General features: G+C 33.5%; 1 protein-coding gene across 2 annotated transcripts; it reads right to left on the reverse strand.

Moving 5' to 3' along the window:
• Nucleotides 1-211: 211 nt before the first annotated feature.
• On the reverse strand, nucleotides 212-9,485 carry LOC130805073 (ABC transporter C family member 10-like). 2 transcript variants are annotated; one of them, XM_057669690.1, is made up of 13 exons: nucleotides 9,203-9,453; nucleotides 8,440-8,521; nucleotides 5,968-8,044; nucleotides 4,355-4,675; nucleotides 4,184-4,270; nucleotides 3,512-4,099; nucleotides 3,000-3,164; nucleotides 2,184-2,478; nucleotides 1,881-2,095; nucleotides 1,500-1,805; nucleotides 1,329-1,392; nucleotides 731-970; nucleotides 212-631 (listed from the first exon to the last, which is right to left on the reverse strand). In XM_057669690.1, the coding sequence occupies exons 3-13, from the start codon at nucleotides 8,014-8,016 to the stop codon at nucleotides 516-518; spliced, it is 4,446 nt and encodes a 1,481-aa protein (XP_057525673.1). In that variant the 5' UTR covers nucleotides 8,017-8,044; nucleotides 8,440-8,521; nucleotides 9,203-9,453; the 3' UTR covers nucleotides 212-515. The 2 variants fall into 2 exon arrangements, with proteins under 2 accessions (XP_057525673.1, XP_057525671.1); XM_057669688.1 differs by lacking the exon at nucleotides 8,440-8,521 and having other exon boundaries at nucleotides 9,203-9,485.
• Nucleotides 9,486-15,989: the final 6,504 nt, after the last annotated feature.

Genomic DNA, 15,989 nt, shown 5'->3' on the forward strand with positions numbered 1-15,989 from the left:
CCAACTTCATTCTTCAGACATCACATATATTATACAATCACAAATCTTTGTGTGAGACCGTCTCACTGTCACACACCCCATACACAAGCTAAATGAGTCCAACTAATACAATTTTATGAGAAAATCTGATTATGAACTCCTTGTTTGAGGTCACTCACTGAAAGACGGTCTCTTACAAATACCGTTTAACAATACTGTAAATTAAAAGCTATTATTGACCTGAAAATAACATTTTCTAATTAGCTTTCAAAATCGAACAGTTTGAAGAAACATACCTATTTTGGCATTCTATAAGCTATACATGAGTAGAAAAGTATAGAAAGCCAAAAGATTAAGCAAGCTAAAAGATTAGTCTATGAGCAACAACCTCGTTCGCACCTAAGTCCCCCGGTAGAAATGGCTTTGAACCTTGCGCGACTCCTAACCAACAAGCTACAATATGTACAAGACCTAAAACTTACTCGATTGGTTCCAAACGAGGCGTTTAAGAATGTGTGTCATGTACTACATTTGGTTCAAAGTGATTGATCAGCCGAGTGAAAATGAGACCAATATTCCTTCACAAGTTGGCCAAATAGTGAACCTTCCTTCTTCATTAGCTGCATAGGATCATCATATTCCACCAATTTTCCTGTAAAACAGTCATAGTTTCAGAATGAGCTACGAAATTCTGCAGCTTCAGTTTCTTTGCAATGAAAAACGAACACAAGAATGTTGTAAGAAGACTCACCGTCACTAATGGCAAGGACCTTTGTGCAATCCATCACGGTTGGTATCCTATGAGCTACTGTGATCACCGTGCAATCTGCAAATTCTGTTCTTATTGTCTTTTGTAGAATCATGTCAGTTGTGTTGTCGATTGATGCAGTCGCTTCGTCAAGTACTAATACCCTGCTTCTTCTTAGTAACGCACGTCCTAGACAGAATAGTTGCCTCTGTCCCATGCTCCAATTTGCTCCGTCCTCCATAACTACATGACATGTTTAGTACAATTAGTTATCGGCTCATTTTGCTCATTATGGGCGTGCTCAGCGTAGCAGTTTAAGTTCATTATTCGGTAAAGCAGCAGTTTAACTAGCGTTTAGTGGTGCAGGTTTTAGGAACGTTACAACTTGTAGCGTTCCAAAATTAGAAGTAACGGTTTAAGATTTTCTCTACATTTTTCTCAAACAAATGATATTCCAACAACTAGCTGCTACTTTTACCGAACAATCAACTGTACAACTACTTAGACAGCTAACAGTTACCCACACAACTAACTTGCGCCAAACAGACCATATGCCATATAATATCTAGTTTTTGAATCTAGAATAAGGAGAAAGTTTTACCTAAGGAATCTAGGCCTTGATCCTTCTCTTGGACAGCCTCTTTGAGTTGACATTTCTCAAGCACCTATACAAAATATACAAGGGGGAGGGAAGGAACATCAGATATTGTCAACTAGTCATGCATTGCACAAACGGTTTAGAATTTACTTAATAGTAGTGAAAAAAGATTACCTCCCAGATTTTTTCGTCATTGTGCTGGCATAACGGATCCATGTTAAATCTTACACTGCCGTTAAAGAGAGTAGGATCTTGTGGAATAATCCCAAAACGTGAGCGTAGATCATGAAGTCCAATCGAACATATATCAATACCGTCAACAATTATCTTCCCACCGGCTGGTTCAACCAAGCGAAACAAAGCCCCTATAAGTGTAGTCTTCCCACTGCCAGTCCTACCAACAATACCGATTTTGTCTCCCCCTTCAAATGTACAACTGATTCCTTTAAGAACTAGTGGTGTATCCGCTCTATATCTTATCTGTTAAACATGCACTTTCTTCATGTAAGATTCGATCTCATTTGGTCTAGTAGAAATACTAGTTGAGTAAAATACCTGTAAATTGTGTATCTCCACTTTACCGATTGAGGGCCAATTTTTAGGTGGACGACTTTCTTCTAACACTTCGGGAGCTTCACTAGGAATATTCATGTATTGATTAAGCCTCTCGACACAAATGATGTAATTTGCTATGATGCATTGGTTTTGAATCGAAAAAACCATAGACATATTCAATGAAAGACCATACGATAGTGCCATTCCAATGAACCCTGCATTATTAGTAATATTCTTTAGAATGATCATAAAGAAAAAAAGTAATTGTAATTCTAAAAATTAAAATAACGATAAACCTCTTACCGGAGCTAAAAGTTCCCGGAGGAAGCAAAACGATGCACAAGGCTGCGGATGCAAGAACAGTCGCACAAAGGGTCTCAAGCCTCTGAATCAGCCATTCATTAGCCGCAAAATTGTGGAAGAATGGGCTTGCGTTCGTGTCAATTATATCAAGATTCTTAGCAAAGAAGCGATCTTCCTCTTCAAACGCTCTAATTGTCACAGCCCCAGCTATCGATTCAGCTAAATGGTTTGCAATAAAAGACTTGGTGGTACCATTGATTCTCATCAACTCTTTGGCTGACGCGAAATAGTATCTCTGTTCGTAAAATTTTAAGACTATTAGTTCCTATAAGTAGAAATAAATATGGATCTTTCGTAACTCTAACATAACAAGAAATTTTTATTGCTCAAATATGTGAAAACAATGCATGTCAATTAGGGTGAATCTAGCCTCGGGCCTGCCCAGGCCATGTCGAGTTATTTGATGAAAACCTATTAATATTGAATCGTATGATATATACTACATAAGAATGACAGCCAAGACGGTTCAACACCCATGCAGATATGAGTGTTCGGCCCACTCTATATTATTATCCTAGATTGTCCTGATGCTCGTGGATTTTTCATGTTGTTCTCGAAAAAACAACAAAATGGGTTTGAATAGGAGACTACCATGTAACATGATTCGCCGGTTAATTCGCTTTTTGAATTTCCAATTCGCGCAAAATAACCCTAAAATAGCTCAAAACCGACCAATTCGTTTTTTTTGATTCGCGATTCACAATCATGTGACAAAGGAGACTAAATAGTGGTATATTCTGCAAAAGCAATGATTACCTGCAATCGTATTGCCATGTAGATCACTGGTATGGAGATGAATAAGACTTGCCAAGTGATAACAGCCAGCACTCCTAGATTGGAATATACATTCAATGTAGCAGCAATGGCAAAGATCATATTGAAAGGAACATCAATATCAACTATGCTCAAATCAGACGAGACCTGCACAGGCGCAAAAGAAGATAAATCCAGTAAGATTTATACACGAACACAAGTGCACATTAAATATTTTATTTGCCCTTGTTTTCTTTCCTTAAAGTTACAGTAGATCTTATAGTTAAGATTTGCTACCATTGTTTCATAAAAGTATGTTGCTAAGATATTTCACAACTTAACGACCAATTAAACATTTTTAGCCCAATAATGTTACTGTAGCTTTAAGTACAACATTCAATGCTATTCTGTGGAACTTTTTTAAGATTTGCTACCACTGGCGTTTCACAAAAGTATGTTGCTACCATATATAATATCCCTAAATTTATTGCATTTTGTGACAGTTTTACACTCACCCGACTTAGTATCCTTCCAAGCGGTGTAGCATCATAGAACGACATTGGAGCACGAAACAGAGAACTTAACAACTGAGAAAATAAAGACGATGATGATTTGATACCCAACGCAACGACAGCAAAAGATCTAAAGAGTAAAAAGCTGACAGAGCAAGCTCCAATGATGAGGTAAACAACGATCATTTTCAAAGTGCTGACGCGAGAATTATCAACACTAGAAGCCATCCAAGTGTTCTGCGATATCTGGCCCGTAACAAATGTGAGTTGACAAAGAGCGGCCAAAGCAAGGTATATGTAACCTTTGTTCTGATTAAGGTAGAGTAAGTATGGCTTAGAACCCGCGTCCCCTTTTTCTCGTTCTTCTTGTTTAATCAATTGATCACCTCTTGATGTTTTATGTTGTTTCTCAGTATCAAGTTTCTTGATCTCCTTTGTAGGATAGTTTTGTCTATCTAATGCCTCAATTTCAGGAAGCTTTTCGGTACCAGCAGTCTCTTTGTGTGCATTAACAAGTTCCAAGAATCCCGGACTTGATGCTAATAGCCGATGATAAGGGCCCGATTGAAGGATCTCCCCATCCGACATAAGCTAAAAACACGAAAAAATATAAAACCCAATTAAGAAATATTAAGGTCGAAAGAAACTAAAACAGGAATGTGATCATTGACTCACCAAACAACAATGAAATGCAGGAAGAAAATCGACTTGATGGGTCACAAGTAAGACGGTCTTTTCAGAAAGCGCTTCCATAATGTATTCCTGCCATAAACCCAAATATCAAAATCATTGTATACTCGACAAAAACAATGCCAAGGTCTTAATCCCGAAAGATTGGAAGACTACATTGAAGAGGTTAGTCGCGGTGTGTGCATCAACAGCACTGAACGGATCATCTAAAAGATATATATCAGCATCTTGGTATAATGCACGAGCAAGTTGTAGACGTTGCTTCTGGCCACCACTTAGATTAACTCCTCTTTCCCCTATTTCGGTCATGTCATGGAAAGGAAGAAGTTCAAGGTCCTTCACTAATGCACACCTTTGAAGAGTGTCTAGGTATCTTTGCTCGTCCATGGCAGAACCGAAAAGAATATTCTCACGTATTGTGCCTGTTTGGATCCAAGCTGTCTGGGAAACATAAGCAATCCTACCATAAACTTCAACCTGCAAAAAGAATTATTTTAAAAACATAGAACAAATTTTTCTCTGAAGTTCCAAAAATTCCTTAACGTTTGAAAAAAACACATATAGCGAATAATAGGATTTGCTATGTTATGCCTCGGTTTGAATAGCATAGATAATACCATGTTTATATCGAGAATATGCACAATACTTATACTTTGTAGGTTATTTATTTTTATTTGCGAGTCATTCTTGAGCCAAGTATCTCATTGGCTGCAACTAAAGGTGTTCAACGGGACGGGCCAGTCTAGGCTGGGCCAAAGCCCATTTGACCCGGGCCATTAAGACTTTATTTAATCTTAAGGCTAATTCTTTGAATAAGTAAATCCCAATTTATTTAATCTTCAAAGTGATTCAAAGGTTATGTCTAGTACAATAAATTAACATTGTCTTCTTAAGCTATGCTATCAAATACTTAAATCATTTACTTCAAAGTTCTATTGTCTATTAGTTTAACAGCAAATTGTTTCAAATAAACATATATAGTTTGACTACTGATAACAAGAAGATAGAAGTTCAGGGATAGGATCACAAGAAGAGAAGAGAACAGATGAAAAGTAATTTGAGTGTATTTTTCATATTCAAGGAAAAGAATCATATTCAAGCAAACTAAAACAGCAACTAGATGGGAATCGTTCTGTCAAATTGCATAACATCATTTCTAGCCATTATTCTTAATATTAACCCGATCCGTTAATGACCCTTTTATGACCCTCTATGGTAAAGCCCAATATTAACCCGACCCGTTAATGAACCGTTTTAATTGACCCGATTCTTGACCCGTTGGGCTAAACCGCCCTGTTGAACACCTCTGGCTACGACCTCCTTATTTCTTCTAATAAGGCTATGGTATATCGTCATCCAACCCTCCACGAATCTTGTGTCAAAGAACCAACTCATCCAAAAACTTAAGCTGATGGTTGAGGCCCCAAAATATATTATATACTGTAATACAACCCGTCACACGAGAGCCTTTTGGGCTGGAAGTGAAGATGCAGCACAGGTCCAAGTAGAATATGAGGAGTGGTTGAGATTCGAACCCGTGACCTCTTGTCAAATTGGCTTCAACAAAAAGCTTAAGCTGATGGTTCAGGCCCAAAATATATTATATACTCTAACATCCTAATAATAACATCTATAAACAAGATGTACTGGGTCTGATGATGAACCGAGAATATGCAAATCAGATGTACTATAACAAGTTAAATGCACCAACCTAAACACTAGAATGCAGAACACTTTTAAAATTTATGATAGTTGCAAGAAAAACTTACAGTTCCTTCAGTATAAGGTACTTCCCCAAGAATAGCAGCTAGTAATGTTGATTTTCCCGAGCCTACTTCTCCACAAATAGCTACCTTATCACCAGGTTGAACCACCAAATCTATGTTCTGTAGTGTTGGCTTCGATGGATTCATTTCCCACGAAAGATTTGCAGACCGCATCAAAATAACATGTTTGGCTCGGTCTAAGTTACCTAAAGTGCTTTTCTTTTTTACAATTTCGGTTTGTAGCTCAGGCTCCTGAAGAAAACTCACAATTCGAGAAAACGAAACTCTTGCTTGAATCACCACACTTATGACATCTGGGATCGCTCTAATCGGTTCTTGCACAAGACGTAATGTTGCCACAAAAGTAAATACATTGCTCGCGTGTAGGGGAACCTCGAGAAAATAACAAGCACCAAATGTAGCAGCAGACACCAGAACCGGGGATGACCAAAAGATAAAACTATTTATAGACTTCCGCATTTGCAAAGCTAAAAGCCATTTAAGTTCGACTTTCCTTAATCCCTCGATTACATTCTTGAAGTGAGTCTCCCAAGCATACAATTTTAGCACCTTCATGTTTAAAAGGGCCTCGGAGCAAGCCTTTAGCCTTGCGTCTTGCGCAACCATAAGCTTAGTTTGGAACTTGTGTTGTAATTTTGCAAGAGGAGTGTTGCATATGACAGTTAAAACAATGACAGTTAGCGCAGCAATTGTGGCGGGTCCTACAGTGTGTACTAGAATGGCTAACGCGATGCAAAGCTGAAGACTCGTTGTCCAAGTCTGATGAAACCAGAATGGAAACTCACCAATCCTATACGCATCGACTGTGACATAATTCATAATCTCGCCAGCCGAATGCTTTATTCTCGCAGCATTCGACAATCTTAGTTGTTTTCTGTATATTGCTGCAGTGAGCAAGGATCTCACTTTAAGGCCAATCAGTCGGGTTCTAAAATACCATTGTCTTTGCGATAAAGACTCTAACGACTTGGCAATGAAGAGCGAAATGGCCAAAACATAACCTTCGTGTTTGAAAGCTTCGTTTCCCTCAGCAACCTCAATGAACGCGTTCAACAAAAGAGGTCCCGCGGACAGAGTAAGTATCTTTAAAAGAGCAAAAAAACCCGAAAAAAGTATCTCATTACGATGACATAAAAGAATAGTCCATAACACCGAGAATTGTGAATATTGGTCGTCTTGTTTTTGTTTATTCAACTTGTTTATAAACTGCAAGTAACAAACTTCTGCTCGATCTGCATCTCGTAGTTTGGGAATATCCTCTTCCTCGAGAGTCTTTTGTTTACCGAGTTTCATCAAAGGATTCATCCACCAAAATGTTAACCTACTAAACAACCCGGCATTTGCAAATAGAGAAACTTGAGCTAAAGACTCGATTTTATAGCTCCCATTAGTCTCACCATAAAGCGGAGTATAAAGAGACGTTCCGTTCATATTCTCCCTACTAACTTCAACTACATAGCCCTTGTAAGTACATACTAACACCAAACATGCTCCTAAGAAAGACAAGACATCCAAGCCTACTTTAACCGTGATTTCATGCTCAACGACGACAGCAAACAGAGCTAAAAAGCAAAAGAATCCGGTAGATAAGAAAGCAAAGATGGACAATATTCGTAATGGGGCACGAAGACTCGATGCTAATCCGACCAACAACCATGTAAAACCTCGAAAGACATACAAGGCCCACCAATGAATCGGTGAAGCATGATGATCATTTCTCGATTTCCCTACCAAAATCCCGACTCCTAAACCTATGTAAACTAGTCCCAAACACCCATTAAAAACAGCTGATGAGATTTGCACGGTTGAGAATCGACTATAACGAGCTGGTGATTCGATTCTCTTTGAGAAAAATTTGGAAATCATGGTAAATAAGAACACTAATAGAAACAGAATATCACACAAAATGATGGAGACATGATTAACACATGAAGAAGGATGTATGACATACACTAATTGAGGACTACAAGAGTCAGTATTGATACTTGAACAGTTTGATGGGCCACAAAATACAGTCCAGAGATCCTCCATTATCAATTTTCAGCCCTCTTTACAAACTCTGCATGAACATACAAAGACAAAAATTAGATAAAACTAGCATATTGATCATGGTATCTTATTATGTCGTAATATAAACCGGGAATCTAGGTCCAAGTCTGCCTAAGTCATTTGATTAAAAATACTATTAATATTAGATTGTGTAACACAAAAGAATGGTGGTTGAGTTGGTTCAGAGCACATATAGAGGTGACTGTGAGTGTTCGCTCAAGTTATACTCAGTTGAGATTCTGGGCATGTTCAACATGTTTGACCGCACATGATCCAGAAAAAAATTAGAGGCCTCAATGTCAAATTACGTAATATATATGTTTAAAGATAAAAAAGGCTGCTTTTGCATATACTAGTATTCTGAATTCGCTCCAATATAAAACAGTAAAAAAAAAAGTGCCTTACATGTAAGATGGTAACACTAGACAGTTGGGCATCAAGAAGGCCAACTATCTCATTAAAGCAAGCACAAGAAGCTGTCCATCTCCTATTAAAGATAGTCAACCTCAAACTCAACAGAACAAAAATAAAATTTTCAAACTCTGAGGAATGTTTAAAAATTTATAAAATGTGACAAAGAAATGCTACTTTATTAAGTCAACACTAAGCCACTATCAGATCACCTTAAAATTACATTTATTTTTTAAAATATTATTTATATCACCAAACTAATGTCATAATCTAATGTGACTACTATCTAGGTGGAGTTTTATGATTAAAAGTACACTACGCCGATAAAGAAATTGTTTTAAGTTGACCCTCATATTTGAAAATTCATTATAAAGTAAATTAGTTAACAAGTCCCTAAATTGATTATATTGGTTTGACTAATTCTGTTGGGATTAACCTTTTGACGTTGTTTAATTTTATAATTAACAAGCTAACTAATAGAAAATACCCATATGTAATCCATATCGGAAAATTAGAGAGATTTACTAAATTTATCACTAACTAAAGTACAATAAGTGGCTTTTTCCAACAAAAGAAAAGCATCTTTAACACCCATCTTCCAAAATTTCAAACAACCAATCTTATTTTAGTAAAATAAGTAGCTTTTTCTCTAATAATATATGTTTCAAAAATATCCCAAAATGAAAAAATTGCCAAAAAAATCATTAAAAAAAAAAAAGAAACAACCCAGAAAAGTTGAAATTAAAGACATACTTACATGAAAATGAAGACATCTTTACACCCACTAGAAAAGATGAAAGTTTGATGACCCAAGAAGAAGTAAATGCCACCCAAATACAACTTTTTATGCTTTTTCCAAATTGGGTGAGAAGACAAGTACTTCTATTAAAAAAAGAAAAAGTAAATCTTACTAGAAGATTTGAGTGTCCATCATCTACATTAATTGTAAGACTTAATATAATGTTCAAATAATAGGAAGTATATAATTACTTCAGAATAGGGAGGAAATCATTGGAGTGAAGTCAATAGAGGTTTCTTATTATATAATAGGAGGAAATACACAAGTAGTGCTCATTTTGCACACTAAATATTGTTAGATTTTCTTTTTGCCTAATGGGAACCACTCAATTTATTTTTTTTATTGGTAAATTTTAGCTTATATGCCAAACCCCATTCTTGAATCATTTTCACTATGATGGAGTCAAGGTATTTACTTAAACTTTTAGTTTAAGATGATGGTTTAGGTTTTAATGTGTTGTGTATACTTCATCACACGAAAGATTTTTGTGCTTAAAATATAGATGCAATACGAGTTTTCCTCATACTTGAGTCTATTATTTTCAATTGGAAGAGACGATGAATGATATTCGAACTCGTGACAGAAGCACCTCAAACCATGTCAAGAGATTAAGTTTACTAAAAGGTTAGTTGATTTGAGGCTTTAATATTTGTTATACATATACTTCGTTCATTTGAATTAACATCAAAGATAATGTGTTTTTAAGGAAAAAGTAAATATATGGTAATAACTGAAGATAGATTGAATTGTGTAATGAAATTTAAAAAAAGTTTAAATGTATGATGAGATTAAAAAAAAGTAACGGATTATTATCCAAATATAAATAATAGTAATGAATAGGACGAAGCAAAACAGCCAATAATAGTACTAAGTGCGGCGGAAAGAGTATATATATCATACCCCCACACAAAGTCCTTTAAAATAAAGTGTAAATGCAACACACTCCTTAACATTAAATATTTCAAATTGTATAATCAACCGACAAAATACCATGATTAAAGCTATCATATATCATACAAACAAATCAATATTTTGACTAAATCACTGAATTCCACAATAATACTTCCTTATTTTTTAGGGCACACTTTTATATTTATACCATTCACTAATTTTACTTTATTCTCAAATTACAATCATTTTTATTATTTATGATTTTTGATATGTAAGGTGAAAAATTGTCCACCAATCAATCGTTGGTGAAGATTTAATGTAGAGGTATTAAATTTGGGTTAGTATTCCAAGAAAGTGTAAATTGTACAAATGCAAAAAGGCCAAAGATTAGAATGACAATATTAACTACTTTAGATATTAAACGTCATGGCTGACGTACCTTTGAATTTCTTTTGTCTACTGAATTGGAGGTTTGTTGCCGTCCTATCTACACTAAATTAACATAATTGGTGCATATATCGATTAGCATTTTTTTTGTTTTTTTTTTTTTTGTCTTTTTTATCAAGTTTTATCATTCAATTTCCATATTTAGAATTTTAGGGATTTTATTGGAATACGAGCATCCAATTCTATACCCTTTTATTTTGTTAACTTTAGGTTAATTTTAGATTTGATTTCCAAAAAAATCGATTTAAATTGAATTTTATGTTTATGTTGGTTTTTATATTAATTTTTTTTTGATGTTGGATAAATCGAGTTCTTTTAGGTTGGGTGAAAATATCAGATTTGTTTTGAATACCTTTAATGTGAGCGTAAATAGAAAAACTCTAAATCTTTTTGGAAATTGATACTAAATGGTGAAAATGATGATGAAAAATTAGTGTAATTTTAGTAGGATAATCTCATGGCAAGTTTAAAGGTTATGGTTGTATTCCTTTAACAATTTTTTTTTCATAAAATTCATTCAATACATTACCATTTAAATATATGTTATTAAGTAGTAATAAAAAACTGTGAAGAAAAAAAATTTAATTAAATATTCATTACCTTGAGAATGACATCTTTACATGTCATTAAAATTTACACTATAAATTAATGAAATTGAAGCTTTTCACAAGCGTGAAAAATAAAGTGTGCGACTTTTGAATTTATAGCAGTACATTTACATACACAATTATTTTAATTTATTTTAATAATTGGATGGGATGACATCATGACATCAAGTTATTATAATGGTTTTATTCAGATTGATTGACTCTATTTAGATCTAAATCATGTAGGCTTATATTGGGTCAATACTTATTGAGGTTTTATAGCAAATTCATTATTCTAGATGTTCCCCTCAAAGCAAAACCAAAAATTAAAAAGATCTTTATAGTTTTTTAATTTCTACCATTTTTAATCCTAAATCCTTTTTATTATTTAATTAATAATAATTGACTCTATTTTTTAACGGTTTAGATCAAAAAAATAATATGAAGGACGGTGCATCGATTGCAAGCTGGGCAAAATATATAGTACAATTATAGTACCTAGGTCACTCAAGTGGTGAGTCTAAAAGACACCTTTTTCTGATAATACTCTGTGGTGAAGCCAGGATTTTATAATAGGGGGCCAATAATAATACAATACTTATAAATATATTAAATTAAGATAAAGTTCTTACATGAATAGTTAATTAAATCGCACTCTTTGGGATTTCATTAGAGCAAAATCATCAATAATAGAGTCTACGTCAAACAGATCAACTAATTCCCTTTCAATAGATATTACAAGAACATCTCTTAGAAAATCATCTTCCATTTTTGTCCTTAACTTAGTCTTAACAATGTTCATTGCGGAAAATGCACGCTCACATGTTGCCGTAGAAACGAAAATAGTTAGAACAAGTCGGATCAACCTATCAACTAGTGGAAACTTTGTTGATTTTCTTGTTTCCGTCAATATTTGACATAATGATGCTAAAGTTGCGGGCTTTTCAAATTGCATATGTTGACAAACATCAAAGTGAAAATGTTGCAATTCATACCGAAGTTGAAGTTTTTCTTGATCGGAGAAGTCTTCAGTATAGTATTTGTTTGCCAAATTGCATATTTTGTCAACATCAAAAGACTTGAAAGAATCTTTAGGATCTAAAGATGCACTAAGAATTAGAAGTTCAATCATGTTTTCATCAAATCTATGATCGAGTTCTTGTAGTAGTGCATCTGTTGCCGCAATAAATAAGTGAACTCGAAAATGATGCTCCATTGTTATATTCCCCCTTGACGAGAACGACCTTTACCCGCTTTATGAGGAGTAGTCATATTTGGAATTTCAATACTATGCTTCTCACAAAAAAACTTGATTTTAGTAAACAACTCATCCCAACCATTTGCTCTAAACATTTGAACCAAGACTTTAGCAGATGAAACTAAACCCGTCGCATTAACTATGTCATGACCACGACGTTGTAAAGCTTGACACAAATTATCAGTCAACCCCAAAAGTTCTCCCATCAAATGCAAAATAAATACACACTCAAAAGACATCAAGCAATCATAAGTAGCATCAGCACTTGCACGCTTTTCTGAATTTCCTTCCTTTAAGAACCTTACTAGTTGCACTAATAAGTACAAAGAACAATTATATTTTAATGAAAATGAATATAATTACCAGGTTCATTTTCCAACACTACTTTCTTCACTTCATCGTTGTACAAAGATGCATATTTGATAAGTTCTAGAAAGTATCCTCTATTTCTAAAACTGATACTTTCATCGTGTCCTCTAAATGCGCCTTTTGGCAAGCTAACCAACGAACTGCGTTGATTGAAGCCTTCAATCGCAATTTGTTCTTCTTTATTTCTTCTTCTGATTGACTTATAAGAGCTGCCTCAATATGTTGATTAGTATTCTCCAATCCTTCAAGTGCTTTTTTGATTAATGTTGTGTAGAGAATCAGGTTTGTTTCCCATATGATTTAAAAATGGACAATCCTTCCCACTATTAACTTTTTTCCAATTCTTAAAGCCAACATGTGTAAAACATCCAAAAGACTTTTTTGTGAAGAGAAAACACGGAAAGCAAAAGACTGCATCCTTTGTTGGTGAATATTTTATCCAAGGAAATTTTTGAAACCAAGTGGACTGAAATGAACGCAAATGGTTGTCTCGTCCAGATAGTGGATATGTATCAAGAATGGGTTGAAATGGTTTCAATTTAACATATTCCCTCATTACTTTTTCACGATCATTGGGATGATACTCATTGATTTATTTACGTAATCCAGGATCGCGTTCAACAACAAAATAGTTAACATTATCACCTAACTCAACTCTTACAAATTTATGAGGATGATTATTGTTAGTAGTTGGAATGTCATTTCTTTTTCTTCCTTCTAGATTTTGTTGTTACTCATGAGTTTCATTTTGAACACTTGGAATTGAAGCTTGCCCGCCATTGGACTTTTTGGAAAAAAAATCTAGTATTCTTGATTTCATAGTTCATACTAATAATCTATTATATATTCATGGATTCACCTAATAATAACAATTTTCAAAATTCCAACTTTAAAATAAAGAAACACAATGATATAATTTATTAAGTTATGAATACAAATTTATGGAAACAATTTCTCAAATCTCCTAAAATTTATGGACACAACTAAAACAAAGAAATTTTGGTATGTTATTTAGGTATGAACACAAATAAAACACAAATTTTCCAATTATAAATAAAAAACACAAAATTCCCTATTACAAATAAAAAAAAAAAAATTCTCAATTACAAATTTCTCAATTTTGGTTTGTTTATTCAATATAAAAACAAACAATGATCCATTGATTCTAGGTTTACAAGTTACAAACCAATAATTCAAACAAAACAAAAATGAATTATTATAATTAATGAATAAAAATTAGAAATAATTTACCTTTAAGGCTTTGAGAAACTTCTTGAGTAATAATCCAACTTTGGTTTAGAGATCAATACTCCAATTTTAGTTTTGGAGGAATTCCTTGAGCAATAAGAAATGGAGTAAAAAGAAATGGAGTAATTAAAGGTAATTTTGTTTGAGTTTCTAAAAAAAAGGAATTTGAATAGTTATAATTTTAATTTGGGTAATGTAACGCAGGCGGGATTGGAAATGCGGCAATAATAATAATGTTGCTTATGCTGCTAGGTTTTGTTCCCCTGCACCTAAGGTTTCAAGTTAGACAAACTAACCAATGAAGCACATTAATTTCCTTGTTAGATACAAGGATTTTTTTATACATATACAATAAATTACTAAGGGGGGCCAAACCAAAATTACAAAGGAACATACTTTTAAGTCGGGGGGCCGGGCCACCTTCGCCCCTGATAATACTATGCATCAGCACCAAATGAGAAAAATGGTAATTCCTTGTATTTAATGTACCATTGTATTGCCAATGAGAGGCTACCACGTCATTGACTTTAGAAACACAACACCTAGGAATTGGCAACGACATATTCTAAGAGACATGGAACATCAAATCATGAGATATAAATACTCCATAACTACACCATTTTCAGGTATTTAAACTTCAATAGTGCAACCATTTATTCAAATATGCATTGATCCTCAAACAATATTTATTGAGAACGAATTGCATTCCTAGTCTAAAATTTTTTGGAGATGAATACATTTATTCTGTAAGACAAAAGGAACTTAATTATATAACTTAGGTCTCATGCCACAAAGAAGCATTAATATTAACTCTCAAGATAAGAGTCACTATGCACTTGGGCAAGAGTTTATTAGGCAATTATTCGGAACTCTTACTGACTTGGGCGTCAAAGAAGATCCCTAGAGAACCACTATGGTACCTAACCCCGACTACTTGTGCAAGAAGAAGACATCTAGATAGTCTTATTACAAAAAAAGACTAGATAGCAAAAACAAACCTCCACACCAGCATAATCTTTCTTATGATAAACACTTCACTAATTCTGACTTAGCACTTTATTAATTGTTTCTGGTTGAAAACATGAACACTTGTGGTTCGTGGATCTTACATCGCCTTTTATTATTTTATATTTTTCCTTTGAAAATATTATACCAGAATACATGTATGATGTATAGAATGATTCTCAACTATAAATAAGGAGTTAGTTTTTTTCTTTCATTAATGTTCAATAATTGAATGTTTAACTAAATAAGCTCTATTTAATTTTACTAATATTTTAATTAGTAACATTATTAAATAAAAAATCATGCTAAGAGAAAAACAATATTATTTGATAACGTGATATCAGAAATCAGAATAGCTATATAAAACAATTTCCAAAAATAAATGATGATATATTCTATTTTCCTTATGTTAATTAAGGATGAAGATATGAATTAATTAATATTATTCTACTTCTATACCATTGATTTTAAAAATTTAATATATTAAAAAAATGAGACATTTGATTAGAATATAAGAGAGTGAAATACTTACATCATATGACATGTAATTTGGTAATAGTTTCTAAATTTAATGGTAATTATAGCTCATACTTCCTCATTTTCTAATCAAATGTTCATTTTAATTTTGCACCCTCATTCATAAAGTATTTCAATCCTAAATATGTCAGGCAAATTAAGTAAGATTTTGTTGTTCTATGTTTAAAGTTATAAATTGAAAATAAAATACAAATAAAGAGTTATTAATAAGCTGTACTAAAAAAACAATTAAAATATTTGATCGGAATAATTAAGTTATAATTAACTCTATTTAATCCCAAGCATAAAAATTTTAGATTTTGTATTTGAAATTGAGATATATATAAATAATTCCTTATCAATGATTTTTTTCTTTTGAGATAATTCCTTATCAGTGATTATGAAGGTCAAAAATATTTTATTT

Source organism: Amaranthus tricolor, chromosome 2, assembly GCF_026212465.1.
Source record: "Amaranthus tricolor cultivar Red isolate AtriRed21 chromosome 2, ASM2621246v1, whole genome shotgun sequence".
Lineage (NCBI taxonomy): Eukaryota > Viridiplantae > Streptophyta > Magnoliopsida > Caryophyllales > Amaranthaceae > Amaranthus > Amaranthus tricolor.